This window comes from Oryx dammah, unplaced genomic scaffold (assembly GCF_014754425.2).
Source record: "Oryx dammah isolate SB20612 unplaced genomic scaffold, SCBI_Odam_1.1 HiC_scaffold_24, whole genome shotgun sequence".
NCBI classification, from domain to species: domain Eukaryota; kingdom Metazoa; phylum Chordata; class Mammalia; order Artiodactyla; family Bovidae; genus Oryx; species Oryx dammah.
In genome coordinates this window covers 75,077,674-75,095,661 of record NW_024070208.1, presented here as the reverse complement: position 1 = coordinate 75,095,661, position 17,988 = coordinate 75,077,674, and the positions used below count along the sequence as shown (strand labels likewise).

Sequence of the window (17,988 nt, the reverse complement as noted above, 5' to 3'; positions counted from 1 at the left end):
GTGTGTGTGTGTGTGTGTGTGTGTGTGTGTGTGTGTGTTCAACTGTGTCTGACTCTTTGCGACTCTATGGACTATCACTTGCCAGGCCCCTCTGTTCATCGAATTCTCCAGGCAAGAATACTGGAGTGGCATGCCATTCCTGCTAAACAGTAAGCATATACTAAGAAAACCTGTTCCTACTTCCCTGAACTGTATCTTTAAACACTGATTAAATATTAAGCAGACTACCTCAGATAAAAGCAGCACAAACACTGGAACTTACACGTTAAGCAACACGTTAACAACAAACTATAATAATATTACAGGGAGTACAAATTCCATCCTAATTTCTATGGAAGAAGTAGAATGAAGGTTAAGAGTTAGTCTGAAGCCAGCCTGGCCCAGTTGGAATCCCAACACTACCACGTGTTCCCCTGTGGACAAGCCAGCCTACTGAACGCTCATTTCCCAGTTCGTAAAACGGGAGTAGGAGCTACCTGGCACGGAGGTTGCAGGAATCTGAATTCACACCATAAAGGGTTTAGTGTAGGGCCTAGCGTGCACTATATATTCCATATGTGTTAGTCAGAGTGTTGCTATTCGATCCTTTGGGCAGCAAACCAGATTACGAATCTAGGAATGAGATTCTGTCTCATGGGGACAAATCTGTGCCAGCATGACTGCGGTGCCTGACACATTCCCGTTCGTCTCTGTTCAGGGCTTCGGATGGTTAGTGTTATGTGCACCTTGACTGGGCCACAGGGTGTCCAGTTGAGACAATTTTTCTGACGGTGTCTGTGATGGTGTTTCCAGATGAGGCTAACGTGAATCAGTGGACTCGGTAAAGCAGACAGCCCTCCCCAGTGTGGCTGGGCACCATCCAGTCCATGGAGAGCCTAACATATTAACACGTGGAGGAAGAGAGGACTAGTTTTGCCTCCCAGGTTGAGCTGGGATGTTGGTCTTCTCCTACCCTTGGACCTGGGACTTACACCATCAGCTTTCCTGGTTCCCAGACCTTTGGACCTGGACTAGACTTAAACACCAGCTTTCCAAGGTGTCCAGAATGCAAAGAGCAGACTGCAAGGGACTTCTCAGCTTCCTTAATTAGGTGTGTTGGTCGCCTAGTTGTGTCTGACTCCCTGCGACCCCAGGGACTGTAGCCTGCCAGGCCCTTCTGTCCATGAGATTCTCCAGGCAAGAATACTGGAGTGAGGAGCCTTTCCCTTCTCCAGGGGATCTTCCCGACCCAGGGATTGAACCCAAGTCTCCTGCACTGCAGGCAGATTCTTTACCATCTGAGCCACCAGGGAAACCCAGGAATTAGGTGAACCGATTTTTAAAAAAAGAAATTTTCATATGTCTCTTACTGGTTCTGTTTCTCTGAAGAACCCTAACAGAGGACTATTAATGGATTACCAATTAGTACACAAGTTCAATAAAGCTAATACCAATTAATCTTCCACACCTAAGATTTTAACTAAATAACAAATGAATATGGTTCACATCTTAGAAGGTAAAACCAGGGACACATATTAGGGACACCCAGGTCCTTGCCCCAAAGGCAACAATTACTACTAGTTTCCTGAATATTCTTCCAGATAGGCTACGCATATAAAAGAATATACACATGAATAAATTTAAACCAACTTCTTTTTTTTGGCCACATGACACAGTTTGCGGGATCTTAGTTCCCTGACCAGGGATTGAACCTTCGCCCTCAGCAGTGAGAAAGCAGTCTTAACCACTGGACCACCAGAGAACTCCCTAAACCAACTTTACACCTCCCGTCTGCATCAACAAGTACAGGTAAATGTCAAGTGCATTTGATAACTTTAATGTACAATATGGCACGACCACAACAAAGTGTGTTAAGTGCTACAATCAAAACAAAGTGTGTTAAGTGCTGTGTTAAATCCAGCAAAAGGAGAGAGTGAATAGTGTATGTTAATAAGGCAGTGACATTGAAAGCAGATGGGAGCACAAAAACTACAAGTAATTTTTAAGATAGCTCAAGCACAAAACACAGTATGGGGTACTGTGGCAAATAAAGCTGGGGTAAAAATGCCGATTAAGAAAGGATTTATATGTCATTTAAAGACCTGGGACCGGGACGTCCCCAGTAGTCAAGTGGTTAAAATTCCACACTTCCACTGCAGGAGGCAGAGGTTCTATTCCTGGTCAGGGAACTAAGATCCCATGTGCCTCTCTGCATGGCAAAAAAAAAATAATAATAATAATATGAAAGTTAATTTTACCTGTTTATTTTTTAATATGGCTATTAGAAAATAAAAAATTATATATGTCCTGCAATTGTCTCCACTTTACATTTCTATTGAGCTACGGTGAATATAGATCCTTTGTTCTCCAAATTTCAAGATTCTTTTGAGTAGTGTTGTATACTTGGGCTATTTAGAAAACCATTTCATTCTCAAATAATCATTCATATTAGTTCTACTTTCGGTCCACTTCAGTTGCTCAGTCGTGTCCGACTCTTTGCGACCCCATGAATCGCAGCACACCAGGCCTTCCTGTCCATCACCAACTCCCAGAGTTCACTCAGACTCACGTCCATCGAGTCCGTGATGCCATCCAGCCATCTCATCCTCGGTCGTCCCCTTCTCCTCCTGCCCCCAATCCCGCCCAGCATGAGAGTCTTTTCCAATGAGTCAACCATTCACATGAGGTGGCCAAAGTACTGGAGTTTCAGCTTTAACATCAATTCTTCCAAAGAAATCCCAGGGCTGATCTCCTTTAGAATGGACTGGTTGGATCTCCTTGCAGTCCAAGGGACTCTCAAGAGTCTTCTCCAACACCACAGTTCAAAAGCATCAATTCTTCCGCACTCAGCTTTCTTCACAGTCCAACTCTCACATCCATACATGACCACTGGAAAAACCACAGCGTTGACTAGATGGACCTTTGTTGGCAAAGTAATGTCTCTGCTTTTCAATATGCTCTCTAGGTTGGTCATAACTTTTCTTCCAAGGAGTCTTTTAATTTTTTTAAACTAACTTTTAATTAATTTCATGGCTGCAATCACCATCTGCAGTGATCTTGGAGCCCAAAAGCTAAAGTCTGACACTGTTTCCACTGTTTCCCCATCTATTTCCCATGAAGTGATGGGACCAGATGCCATGATCTTTGTTTTCTGAATGTTGAGCTTTAAGCCAACTTTTTCACTCTCCTCTTGCACTTTCATCAAGAGGCTCTTTAGCTCTTCTTCACTTTCTGCCATAAGGGTGGTGTCATCTGCATATCTGAGGTTATTGATATTTCTCCTGGCAATCTTGATTCCAGCTTGTGCTTCTTCCAGCCCAGCATTTCTCATGATGTATTCTGCATAGAAGTTAAATAAGCAGGGTGACAATATACAGCCTTGACGTACTCCTTTTCCTATTTGGAACCAGTCTGACCACGTCCAGTTCTAACTGTTGCTTCCTGACCTGCATATAGGTTTTTCAAGAGGCAGGTCAGGTGGTCTGGTATTCTCATCTCTTTCAGAATTTTCCACAGTTTCTTGTGATCCACACAGTCAAAGGCTTTGGCATGGTCAATAAAGCAGAAATAGATATTTCTGGAACTCTCTTGCTTCTTCCATGATCCAGTGGATGTTGGCAAGTTGATCTCTGATTCCTCTGCCTTTTCTAAAACCAGCTTGAACATCTGGAAGTTCACAGTTCATGTATTGCTGAAGCCTGGCTTGGAGAATTTTGAGTATAACTTTGCTAGCATGTGAGATGAGTGCAATTGTGTAGTAGTTTGAGCATTCTTTGGCATTGCCTTTCTTTGAAATTGGAATGAAAACTGACCTTTTCCACTCCTGTAGCCACTGCTGAGTTTTCCAAATTTGGTGGCATACAGAGTGCAGCACTTTCACAGCATCATCTTTCAGGATTTGAAAGAGCTCAATTGGAATTCCATCACCTCCACTAGCTTTGTTCATAGTGATGCTTTCTAAGGCCCACTTGACTTCACATTTCAGGATGTCTGTCTCTAGGTCAGTGATCCATTGTGATTATCTTGGTCGTGAAGACCTTTTTTGTACAGTTCTGTATATTCTTGCTACCTCTTAATATCTTCTGCTTCTGTTAAGTCCATACCATTTCTGTCCTTTATCGAGCCCATCTTTGCATGAAATGTTCCCTTGGTATCTCTAATTTTCTTGAAGAGATCTCTAGTCTTTCCCATTCTGTTCTTTTCCTCTATTTCTTTGCATTGATCACTTAAGAAGGCTTTCTTATCTCTTCTTGCTATTCTTTGGAACTCTGCGTTCAGATGCTTATATCTTTCCTTTTCTCCTTTGCTTTTGGCTTCTCTTCTTTTCACAGCTATTTGTAAGGCCTCCTCAGACAGCCATTTTGCTTTTTTACATTTCTTTTCCATGGGGATGGTCTTGATCCCTGTCTCCTGTGCAATGTCATGAACCTCATTCCATAGTTCATCAGGCACTCTATCAGATCTAGTCCCTTAAATCTATTTCTCACTTCCACTGTATAATCATAAGGGATTTGATTTAGGTCATACCTGAATGGTCTATTGGTTTTCCCTCCTTTCTTCAATTTTAGTCTGAATCTGGCAATAAGGAGTTCATGATCTGAGCCACAGTCAGCTCCTGGTCTTGTTTTTGTTGACTGTATACTTTATTGACATTCAATTTGAATCATCTCTTCTTAACCAAAACTCTTCTTCTGCCTCTTTGATGCCGTCATTGTCACCAAATCATGTTTCACCTCCGATCACCACTTCCAGTTCCTTTATTTCTCCATTACAGGCCTCAGACATTATCATATACCAAGATTTTAACCAATATTCCCTTGCCCCAAAATTTACAATACCCATAACTGCCTTCACTCAAAAATAGTTACAAATATTAAGTAAATGAAAAAAACATTAATAGTTTAATTAAAATCTCTCAACCGCCTAGTCTAAGAAAGAATGTGTTAGTGATCCTGCTGAAAACAAGGGAAATACATTGGAAATTTATTCAATTTGTGGTATAGGTACAAATACAAAATTAAAGCCTCAGGTTGTGGTCCACAATGAAAAAAGGGACAAATACTGAACACCTATAAAACCTGATATATAGCAATAAAAAATGACAGCATCAATAAAATGGAACCTGCCCGGTGAACACAATGTGGAGACAATGAAACAGTTTAACTTAGCTGTTAAAACGATTTTTGAAATACTTACTTTTTCATTAGAATCATATCCAGCTGAACACAGAGTACGAGATGCCACTAAGTACCGTCTTGAATAATGAGGAACATGCTACCAAAAGAAAGAAAAGAAAAAAAAAATGAAAGTGAAATAAATGACAGACACTTGAATGAGCTTTAAAAATATTTTTCAGGGTAATTCTTCCAGTATGCTTCTGGCTACAGTGTTTCATCGATCAATATATGTAGTTCTAAGCAATATACCTTAACTAAAGAAGGTAAACCCCAACTAGACACATTCCCTTGGCACACATGAGAATCCAAAGACATCAAAACAATCTCCAGAAAAGTGTAAGAGTCAATGGGTCAAATAAAATCTGAAGAAAAGTCTTTCTGATCATGTAGACAGATATAGCAGGATCAGAATGTCACATACCACATAGAACTTTAGACAACATAAAACAAGCGTCTTGGCTTTCAAAAAGGTTCAATTTTAACAGGGCCCAGAAAATAACAAAATATTTTTTATTTGCTAATGTCTGACACATGAGTTCTTATTTTACTTATTCTGGTATAAATGTGGCTTGGCAGATAAAAATGAGAACGTTAACACTAATAATCAAGTTCACTTTAATTCATTACCATATATGTGTGTGGGAAAAAGTATATCTTGAGTCTTTAAAACATTAAGAAGAATCACTAATAAAGGTTATAGCAAAGGTTTAAGAAAATAATTTATCCTATAGTCACTGATGAAGGTAAATCAAGAAAAAAACGGGGTGAGGGTGGTGGGAAAAGGTACTCAGAATTTTCTAACAGCTCAAATAGGAAGCAGGTAATTTACAACAACATTTTAAAATGAAAAAGATGAATCCAATTATCTTTTTTAGAAGTAACAAGGGCCAAATTACAAAATGTAATCTTTATGCAGAAGCGAAAGTAAGAGAGAAGAAAGATACACTTTACAAAATAAAACCTAGTAAAACTTACATCAAGTAAAAAGGACTGGTGATGAATAATGAGCTGAAAATGGGAAGAAAACTGACTTCACTACTGTCTCCCTTTCCCAGACCAAAACACTCTTATAGTTCTGCGAGCATCCCTGTGCATTCCAACTCCAATTTAGAAAACTGAGTCTCAAGAATTTTAACTGCAGAAATGTCAAGTCTAGGCTGCAATGGTAAAGAAAATTTAAACACAGATCTGGTAAAAGGACTATTAATTTTTTTATTTTGAGATAATATAAATAGTGGCACTTCCACATTAATACTAAACATCTGTGCAAAGAGATGATTTGGCGTTGTTTTTTTTTTAATGTACCAAGGGGGTACACCACCACTTCTTTGTGATCAAAAAAAATTCAGTCTTCCACTGCCCTCAGCAGAATAGCTATAATCTGGCAACTTTACTCTCACATCAGATTTAATAGGATAACACCTCCTCACTTAAAAATCACATATTGTGTTTATAGCTTAGCCAATGCAGAAGGCAAACTCAGAATAAAGAAAAGGTCTTCCCTAGTGGCTCAGTGGTAAAGAATGTGCCTGTCAGTGCAGGAGGCGAGTTCGATCCCTGGGTTGGAAAGAACACCTGGAGAAGGAAATGGCAAATCACTCTAGCATTCTTGCCTGGGAACTCCCATGGACACAGGAGCCTGGTGGGCTGCAGTCCATGAGGTCACAGAAGAGTAGGACACGACTTAGCAACTAAACAACAACAAAGAAAAAAAGAAAAGCAAAAGCTACCTGGGATTTCTCGCATTTAGTCTGCACCAAGACAGCACTAGGATATTTACAAAAGAAAAGTAAAGAGCATACCAGCTTCCTAACAATTTAATAAAATGAAAACAGTTTACAGTTTTACCAATTTTCCCTAATATCATAAGGCACATAACAGTCAGTTGTAGGAATGTGTCAAAACATCCTTTCACAAAAGTACATACAAGAAAGGATTTTACAAAAATCATACATGTGTCTTTAATTACTAACAAATAAAGGGCATAACTGATTCCTGATGGCAAAAGCCAAATGTGAGTCTTTCAGAGACAAAACACAATCTGGGGTAGACATTTTAGGTATTCTAATTAGCTTTGGGGAGAGTAAACAGTGATGTTTATGTCTGGAGAAGGCAACACTTCCCAGCCTACTGCCTAGAACAGAACTCGGGGAGAAGAGATCAAAGAGCCTGAGTTCTAATCCGAGCTCAGTCTGACACTATTTCCAGGACTAGAGCAAACCACTTTAACTCCCCAGGTGTTTTCCTTAGGTGCTTGCGTGCTAGGCCACTTCAGTCGTGTACTACTCTGTGAGACCCCATGGACTGTCACCCACCAGACGCCTCTGTCCATGGAACCCTCCAGGCAAGAATACTGGAGCGGGTAACCATTCCCTCCTCCAGGAAATCTTCCCGACCCAGGGATCGAACTCGGGTCTCCTGCACTGCAGCCAGATTCTTTACCATCTGAGTCACCAGGGAAGCCCAGTTTCCTCTAAAGTCCCTACTAACCTACACCACTGTCATTCAAAAAACAAAAGCTTATTACAGAGATTCTAACATGTGTGAACATCTGACAATTACGAAGAATATGCAGTTAACCCAAACCGAACGTGTGGTCCAAGAAGACGGTGACAGGGATCTCACCGCCAGACAGCTTCGAGAGCAACAAACGCTGAGTTGTTTGGTAGAAATGGAGCTAATTTCACAGATTTGAATAAACATGACTGAAGCATTAAGTTTCTAGAATACCTTTGGGAATAAAAGCCTCAGGATTCTATCTCATCAGATGGGCTCATGAAAAAAATGGACTAAACTTGGTCCTCAAGGGACAGTTTCTAACCCAGAAGAATCAGACATCTCCAAGTGGCCAAGCTCTGGGAGAGGTTTGGGTTAGCCGACTCAGTATACTCTACATTCACTCAGGAAACTGCCAATAACATAAAACTCAAATTTTAAAATGTCTGCAGCACACAGTTCTTGAAACTAAATCAACTCTATTACAAATCGTTGCTGTTGTTCAGTCGCTCAGTCGTGTCCATCTCTTTGCAACTCCATGGACTGCAGCCCGCCAGGTTTCCCTGTACTTCACTATCTCCCAGAGTTTGCTCAATCTCATGTCCACTAAGAAAAGTTGCTGCTGGTGCTGCTAAGTCACTCCAGTCGTGTCTGACTCTGTGCAACCCCAAAGAGCACCTGGCCAAAATGTAGGAGACAAGCTGTAGCAGTACAGATGGATCAAATTGGGTTTGTTTGTTATTTCATCTTTTTATTGCTATTTTTAAATACTTGGTTCTGACGATCTAACAGACTATATTTTACCACCATTATCAAAACAAGAAAGCATACAGCTTGTATACAAATGAATTTGTGATCACTGGACCCCAAAATTGAAAAACACAGGTGCCCCTAATTAGCCAAGTACCTGGCAGTAGAAATGATGCAACCAGTCAGAACCTTAGCAGCAGAACACACCTACAGAGGAAAAACAGCAGGTTGAGCCATTCCCACAGCAAGCCCAGAGTGGTTTGCAGTCAGCCATATACTGCTCTCTTGCGCCCCTGTTTACCCCTGCAGAGCTTCAACAAAGTTCAAAGCTATAATGTACACCAGTCAAAAGTCAGATAATTTTATAGAGCCACAACATAATTTTTTTCAAAAAATACAAGGAACGAGTTGGTAGAAATCTGCTAATTTGGACCTCTACATAGAATTTTTAATGTTTCTTATTTTTGTTACGCATATAAAAAACAGGCTACAAGCCCAGTCCAGAATTCTATGTCCTAGAATAAGAGTTCAAAGGAAAAATGTTAACCAAGTCCATCTATAAAGACTTTTTAGCCTATCACAGCCGAAACGAGAAAGGTCAGGTCAGTTCAGTTCAGTCGCTCAGTCGTGTCCGACTCTTTGCGACCCCATGAATCGCAGCACACCACGCCTCCCTGTTCATCACCATCTCCCAGAGCTCACTCAGTCTCACGTCCATCGAGTCTGTGATGCCATCCAGCCATCTCATCCTTGGTCGTCCCCTTCTCCTCCTGCCCCCAATCCCGCCCAGCATCAGAGTCTTTTCCAATGAGTCAACCATTCACATGAGGTGGCCAAAGTACTGGAGTTTCAGCTTTAACATCATTCCTTCCAAAGAAATCCCAGGGCTGATCTCCTTCAGAATGGACTGGTTGGATCTCCTTGCAGTCCAAGGGACTCTCAAGAGTCTTCTCCAACACCACAGTTCAAAAGCATCAATTCTTCGGCACTCAGTCTTCTTCACAGTCCAACTCTCACATCCATACATGACCACAGGAAAAACCATAGCCTTGACTAGACGGACCTTAGTTGGCAAAGTAATGTCTCTGCTTTTGAATATACTATCTAGGTTGGTCATCACTTTTCTTCCAAGGAGTAAGCCTCTTTTAATTTCATGGCTGCAATCACCATCTGCAGTGATTTTGGAGCCCAAAAACTAAAGTCTGACACTGTTTCCACTGTTTCCCCATCTATTTCCCATGAAGTGATGGGACCGGAAGCCATCATCTTTGTTTTCTGAATGTTGAGCTTTAAGCCTACTTTTTCACTCTCCTCTTTCTCTTTCATCAAGAGGCTTTTTAGTTCTTCTTCACTTTCTGCCATAAAGGTGGTGTCATCTGCATATCTGAGGTTATTGATATTTCTCCCGGCAATCTTGATTCCAGTTTGTGCTTCTTCCAGTCCAGCGTTTCTCACGATGTACTCTGCATAGAAGTTAAATAAGCAGGGTGACAATATACAGCCTTGACATACTCCTTTTCCTATTTGGAACCAGTCTGTTGTTCCATGTCCAGTTCTAACTGTTGCTTCCTTACCTCCATACAGATTTCTCAAGAGGCAGGTTAGGCGGTCTGGTATTCCCATCTCTTTCAGACTTTTTCAGTTTATTGTGATCCACACAGTCAAAGACTTTGGCATAGTCAATAAAGCTGAAATACATGTTTTTCTGGAACTCTCTTGCTTTTTCCATGATCCAGCAGATGTTGGCAATTTGATCTCTGGTTCCTCTGCCTTTTCTAAAACCAGCTTGAACATCAGGGAGTTCATGGTTCACGTATTGCTGAAGCCTGGCTTGGAGAATTTTGAGCATTACTTTACTAGCACGTGAGATGAGTACAACTGTGTGGTAGTTTGAGCATTCTTTGGCATTGCCTTTCTTTGGGATTGGAATGAAAACTGACCTTTTCCAGTCCTGTGGCCACTGCTGAGTTTTCCAAATTTGCTGGCATATTGAGTGCAGCACTTTCACAGCATCATCTTTCAGGATTTGAAACAGCTCAACTGGAATTCCATCACCTCCACTAGCTTTGTTCATAGTGATGCTTTCTAAGGCCCACTTGACTTCACAATCCAAGATGTCTGCCTCTAGATTAGTGATCACATCATCATGATTATCTTGGTCATGAAGATCTTTTTAGTCCAGTTCTTCTGTGTATTCTTGCCACCTCTTCTTAATATCTTCTGCTTCTGTTAAGTCCATACCATTTCTGTCCTTTATCGAGCCCATCTTTGCATGAAATGTTCCCTTGGTATCTCTAATTTTCTTGAAGAGATCTCTAGTCTTTCCCATTCTGTTCTTTTCCTCTATTTCTTTGCATTGATCACTGAAAAAGGCTTTCTTATCTCTTCTTGCTATTCTTTGGAACTCTGCATTCAAATGCTTATATCTTTCCTTTTCTCCTTTGCTTTTCGCCTCTCTTCTTTTCACAGCTATTTGTAAGGCCTCCCCAGACAGCCATTTTGCTTTTTTGCATTTCTTTTCCTTGGGGATGGTCTTGATCCCTGTCTCCTGTACAAAGTCATGAACCTCATTCCATAGTTCATCAGGCACTCTATCTATCAGATCTAGGCCCTTAAATCTATTTCTCACTTCCACTGTATAATCATAAGGGATTTGATTTAGGTCATACCTGAATGGTCTAGTGGTTTTCCCTACTTTCTTCAATTTAAGTCTGAATTTGGTAATACGGAGTTCATGATCTGAGCCACAGTCAGCTCCTGGTCTTGTTTTTGTTGACTGTATAGACCTTCTCCATCTTTGGCTGCAAAGAATAGAATCCATCTGATTTCGATGTTGACCATCTGGTGATGTCCATGTGTAGAGTCTTCTCTTGTGTTGTTGGAAGAGGGTGTTTGCTATGACCAGTGCATTTTCTTGGCAAAACTCTATTAGTCTTTGCCCTGCTTCATTCCGCATTCCAAGGCCAAATCTGCCTGTTACTCCAGGTGTTTTTTGACTTCCTACTTTTGCATTCCAGTCCCCTATAATGAAAAGGACATCTTTTTTGGGTGTTAGTTCTAAAAGGTCTTGTAGGTCTTCATAAAACCGTTCAACTTCAGCTTCTTCAGCGTTACTGGTTGGGGCATAGACTTGGATAACTGTGATATTGAATGGTTTGCCTTGGAGACGAACAGAGATCATTCTGTCATTTTTGAGATTGCATCCAAGTACTGCATTTCAGACTCTTCTGTTGACCATGATGGCTACTCCACTTCTTCTGAGGGATTCCTGCCTGCAGTAGTAGATATAATGGTCATCTGAGTTAAATTCACCCTCTCCAGTCCATTTTAGTTCACTGATTCCTAGAATGTCGACGTTCACCCTTGCCATCTCTTGTTTGACCACTTCCAATTTGCCTTGATTCATGGACCTGACATTCCAAGTTCCTATGCAATATTGCTCTTTACAACATCAGATCTTACTTCTATCACCAGTCACATCAAAACTGGGTATTGTTCTTGCTTTGGCTCCATCCCTTCATTTTTTCTGGAGTTATTTCTCCACTGATTTCCAGTAGCATATTGGGCACCTAATGACCTGGGGATACCCCTCGTCCAAGGTAAGGAGCAGCGGCTGTGCTTTGTTGGAGCAGCTGTGAAGAGATATCCCACGCCCAAAGTAAGAGGAAACCCAAGTAAGATGGTAGGTGTTGCAAGAGGGCATCAGAGGGCAGACACATTGAAACCATACTCACAGAAAACTAGTCAATCTAATCACACTAGGACCACAGCCTTGTCTAACTCAATGAAACCAAGCCATGCCTGCAGCGCAACCCAAGACAGGCAGGTCATGGTGGCGAGGTCTGACAGAATGTGGTCCACTGGAGAAGGGAATGGCAAGCCACTTCAGTATTCTTGCCTTGAGAACCCCATGAACAGTATGAATAGTATGAAAAGGAGAAAGGTCAGTGTATGCAAAATGACTTCCAGAGAACATACTGCTCTGCTTTTCTGCAAGAATAAAGATTTTCTATAGTTTCCACACTTAGATGAGAAGTGCCAGCTAACAAGGCAGCCCATGGGAAGTAGCATGACCTTCTGAGTTCACCACAAAGGTGAAGACCCAGGTCAACGCTCACTCTACTGCTTCACAGGTACACAACACTGAGCAAGTAATTTCTCTGGACCCCAGTTTTCATCTGTAAAATGTACAACATGACACGTCCCTTGCTTTCCTGCAGAGCTGTCTTTAAAAAACAAAAAAACCCAAAACACACAAGCCTTTATAAACTGTAACGCACCAATGAAATGTGAGGTATTACCCAACAACTAAATCCAATTATGCAGCTGTAACTTTCTTTCTTAAAATTATCCCAGACCATTTGGGAGTTACCATTAGAGTAATAATGGAGTAATTAAGAGCTCTGATCTAGACTCAAGATTCAGGCCCTGGTTGGGAAATTGGCTCAGCCATTTCTTCAAAACAAGAGTTTTTCTCGTATATAAACTGGGCATAAAACCACTTATCTAGGACTTAATAATGACGTGAGGATTAAATAAGAATGTGTAAAACGCCCAGCACAATTTTGCGTATGTTATAGTAAGAATGAAGTAACTATTAACCAAAAAAAGGATACAGCTTTTACACAAACTGTTCAGAGGCCTTCCAACCATTGCCAAGAGGGAATACCCTTTTCTAACCTAAGCCAGCACCTACTTTCACATTTTTCTGCTTGTGGCCTCAGGTGGTAGCCCAAACTCACAAATCCACTAAACTCAAGTGTAAAGCACAATTTAAAAACTAAACCCTACCAAATCCAGAACTCTTAAGGGGGCATTCAAGTGAATAATACTAGAACAACTCTACTGACAGGCTAACTCATTAGCACAATGCATTCTACTTCAAAGAAGCCATCCTCAAAACTATGGGCCAATGGAGCAGTAAGACGAGCTTACTAAGGAAAACAAAACACTTGTTAGTGATTCATCTTCAAAATTTCCAGGAAAAGTTCTCCTCCCACGTTTCATGACACAGAGCTGGTAAGCAAGAGCCAACTGTATCTTTCAGCCTTTTAAGAGAGACAGAATGATGCGGGAAAATGCCCTCTTTAAAACACCGCCAGAAGTAGGGCCTTTTCACCATGATGTCAGGCCTTACCACTTAAAAATAGCTTTCCTTTCACTTACATTGACTATGTAGCCTTCAGGACTTCACTAGCTATCCCAATCTTCAGCTGTCTGACAAGACTTTCACTTGGCAAGCTAGGTTGAATACCTAACATTTGAGAGAGATGATAAAATCTCAAGATTTACATCAACTATTTCTCAATATTAGGGCTACCCTGATAGCTCAGTTGGTAAAGAATCAGCCTGCAATGCAGGAAACCCCAGTTCGATTCCTGGGTCTGGATTTCTTGGGCTTCCCTTGTGGCTCAGCTGGTAAAGAATCTGCCTGCAATACAGGAGACCTTGGTTCAATCCCTGGGTTGGGAAGATCCCATGGAGAAGGGAATGGCTACCCACTCCAGTATTCTGGCCTGGAGAATTCTATGGACTGTATAGTCTATGGGGCCCCAAAGAGGTGGACACAACTGAGCGACTTTCACTTTTCAATAAAACTGAGGGGGCTGCAGAGGGGAACAGTCAAGATTCTCCAGTTTTGCCTCCATGGTAAGCTGAAACTGTGTGCATCAACTCTAAAGCCTCTTCATTCCAACACAGCCCCCTACCCAGGCCATCCCTCCCACCCCACCCGTAGCAGATGCCATGGGCGTCCATGCAGCACCCGTTTTCCAGGCGGGAAGGCCCCCGCTGGTGTGCTGACCACCCACGGTTCACAGCTGCTCCCTGCTTTGCCCCATCTGCCTCAACCAGACAGAACTTCTCTCTCAAGCCTTGAGCTACATCCCTCCCAGGCCACAGCCCTGATTTGACCATCATGGGGTTCAAAAAGCTGCCCCCACTTCACCCTCAAGGTGGGCTCAACTTAGTACTGCAATCTGTGCTTTAGAGCTGGCTGTCCAGTATGGTAGCCGCTAGCCACAGGCAGCTTCTGAGCACTTGAAATCTGCCAAATTCTTGCGTGTGCCAAGTGTAAAATACACCCCAGGTTTGAAGACTTCATACGAAAAACCAAACGGAAACCTTGTTAAAGTTTTAGATTTACATACTAAAATATTTTTAATATATTGGGTTAAATCATTGGTGGTGTTTAGTTGCTAAGTCGTGTCTCTTTGGCGACTCCCATGGACTGTAGCCCACCAGGCTTTTCTGTCCATGGGATTATCCAGGCAAGAATACTGGAGTGGGTTGCCATCCCCTTTTCCTGGGGATCTTCTGGATGCAGGGATTGAACCTGATTCTCCTGTATTGGTGGGCAGATTCTTTACCAGTGAGCCACCAGGGAAGCCACTGGGTAAATATAAAATACTAATTTCACTGCTTTAAATTTTTTTTTAATGTGAGTGCTGCTGCTGCTGCTGCTAAGTCGCTTTAGTCATGTCTGACTCTGTGCAACCCCACAGATGGCAGCCCACCAGGCTCCCTCGTCCCTGGAATTCTCCAGGCAAGAACACTGGAGTGGGTTGCCATTTCCTTCTCCAATGCATGGAAGTAAAAAGTGAAAGTGAAGTCGCTCAGTTCAGTCACTCAGTCGTGTCCGACTCTTTGTGACCCCATGAATCGCAGCACGCCAGGCCTCCCTGTCCATCACCAACTCCAGGAGTTCACTCAGACTCACGTCCATCAAGTCAGTGATGCCATCCAGCCATCTCATCCTCTGTTGTCCCCTTCTCCTCCTGCCCCCAATCCCGCCCAGCATCAGAGTCTTTTCCAATGAGTCAACTCTTTGCATGAGGTGGCCAAAGTACTGGAGCTTCAGCTTTAGCATCATTCCTTCCAAAGAAATCCCAGGGCTGATCTCCTTCAGAATGGACTGGTTGGATCTCCTTGCAGTCCAAGGGACTCTCAAGAGTCTTCTCCAACACCACAGTTCAAAAGCATCAATTCTTCGGCGCTCAGCCTTCTTCACAGTCCAACTCTCACATCCATACATCATGACCACTGGAAAAACCATAGCCTTGACTAGATGGACCTTACTCGGCAAAGTAATGTCTCTGCTTTTGAATATGCTGTCTAGGTTGCTCATAACTTTTCTTCCAAGGAGTAAGTGTCTTTTAATTTCATGGCTCAGTCGTGTCCAACTCCTAGCGACCCCACGGACTGCAGCCTACCAGGCTCCTCCATCCATGGGGTTTTCCAGGCCTGAGTACTGGAGTGGGGTGCCATCGCCTTCTCCAGTGTAGTGCTAGAAAACGTTAAATTATACTTACAGCTCACGTTATACTTTTAATTGCACTAGAGCAGTGCTTGTCAAACTTGACTATGCATCATTTTCACCTGGAGGGGCTTATTAAAACAGACTGCCGGCTCTAACCTCAGAGTTTCAAACTTGGCAGGTCTAGGGTGAAACTAGAAAATGTGCATTCCTAACAAGTACCCAGGTAATGCTGCTGCTGCTGGCTACAGAGTCCCCTGCTTTGAGAACCACTGCTCCAGGGCTCCCCTGTGAGATGAGATTGAATCTAGTTTCCAACTAGATCCCCCTCCTTGCTTAGATTTTTTTTAACCCCTGCTCTAGCCTGCCTTCTTTACGCTTCTCAACTACCACCACCTGCATGAAATCCCTCTTCAGGCTCTGCTTCTGGGAAACTTTATGATCCCACTGCTACAGAACGTTTTTTTTAACACACTGTAACTTCCACAAAGTGCTATATTAATAGCAATCAATGAGATGTCAATTATCACTGAATTTTTCATAAAAGAGTAACAAAGAAGTTTTTTTTTTTTTTACTGGATTGCTAGTTGCCTTTATATAATGAATTCTACACATTCAGTGCTAGGACAAGGTTTGTTTATCCTGATTAATGAATAGTTCCTTACTATAGGGAAGCCTAAACGCTTCCCTCTTTTCCGTAACTGCTATAAAGCTCAAACTAGTTTTGTCCCCTGAGATGTATTAATTTAACCCTTGTCATTTTTTCTCTTCACCCCAGAAAGACACCCCAGTTGTTAGCAGTCACTCCCATCTCCTCCCTCACCCCTCTCCCCAGCCCTTGGCAACCACTGACCCACCTCTGCCTCTATGGCTCTGCCTACCCTAGACGTTTCATACTCATGGAATCATACACTGTGTGGCCCTTTGTGTCTATCTTTCAAAGGTCCTTGATTCTTCTCTTTCCTTTTATCTCCCTTTGGTTACAGCAAGTACTATTGGTTCTAGTTCCAAAACAGATCCCAAGTCCTACCAGTTCTCACCAACTCCAGTGCTACCAGCAAATCAACATGACTCTTGGAACCCTCTGAGTCCAAATACCTAAAAGGAAACACTACTGCTCTCCACCCCCGTTAAAAAAAAACAAAACACCTTTTTACTTCCCAAATTTCCTTTTTCATCCCTGTTCTCCCATTTACCCACTTTCTTAAAAACTGGAATCACTTAAAACTTCTGTTTCTTCACTCAATCAACATGTCACCATCTCTTCCTCTTATTTAGAAAATAGTTTTACCAATCACTCCTCTGTTCTGAACCTCTTAAGAATAAAATCCAAAAAAAGCAGATGTATAAATACACGAATGTCCATAAACATATTCATTCATCAAAAACTGCTTTCTGTAATAATGTTAGATTTTTTTCCCAAATGATTGTCAGAAATCTATCAGCAGGTGGAAAGATTTACCTCCAGGCAATGCTAAAGCATTCAGATTTGCTTAAACATTCTCTTCCATGACTAGAAAAGAAAATCACGGACTTTAAGGAACGTAAAGCTTGAGCATTTGAACTTCATGAATGCACCATATAATGAGACCATGACCCAAACAAGAGACAAACTGGAAAGGCAAGGCTTTCGGAACATACTATCCAAGGTTCAACATCTATCTCAGCCAGTTGTTTCTTTAAGCAAGTTACTTAACTGCTCTGAGCTTTCGTTTCCTCTTCTGTAAAGTTGGAATTTTTTTTTTTTACCTACTTGTTACAAGGCTAAGAGGAAATATCTGAAAATCATATACGGCATAAAAAGTTCAATAAACTGCAGCAATTACTGCAAGTCCAACATCCTGGAGCCCCTGAAAAATGTAGACAGAAGGGGAAAAAAACTAGTTATTTAAATAGAATGTGTTTTAAAAGCCAAAACAAAATAAGACTAAAAGGTGAACTCTATGGACAGAGGAACCTGAAGGACACCAAAGAGTGAGACACAACTGAGTGCACGGGCGCAGGTGTGCACGTGCACACACACCCCCTACACACACACACCCTACACACACATACACACCCTACACACACACGCACACACACACCCCCTACACACACATACACACCCTACACACACACACACCCTACACACACACACACCCTACACACACGCACACCCTACACGCGCACACACACCCTACACGCGCGCACACACACCCTACACACGCACACACCCTCTACACACACACCCTACACACACACACACCCTCTACACACACACACACCCTCTACACACACACCCTCTACACACACACCCTACACACATGCACACACCCTACACACACACGCACA

At 42.1% G+C, this 17,988-nt stretch overlaps 1 protein-coding gene across 1 annotated transcript in view; it reads right to left on the bottom strand.

The window, feature by feature from the left end:
- Positions 1-17,988, bottom strand: part of PCCA (propionyl-CoA carboxylase subunit alpha) — a 381,462-nt gene that overhangs the window by 361,330 nt on the left and 2,144 nt on the right. The window contains exon 2 of the mRNA XM_040267408.1: positions 5,176-5,253. Within this exon, the coding sequence (XP_040123342.1) occupies positions 5,176-5,253 (78 nt within the window). The remainder of the gene's footprint in view (positions 1-5,175; positions 5,254-17,988) is intronic.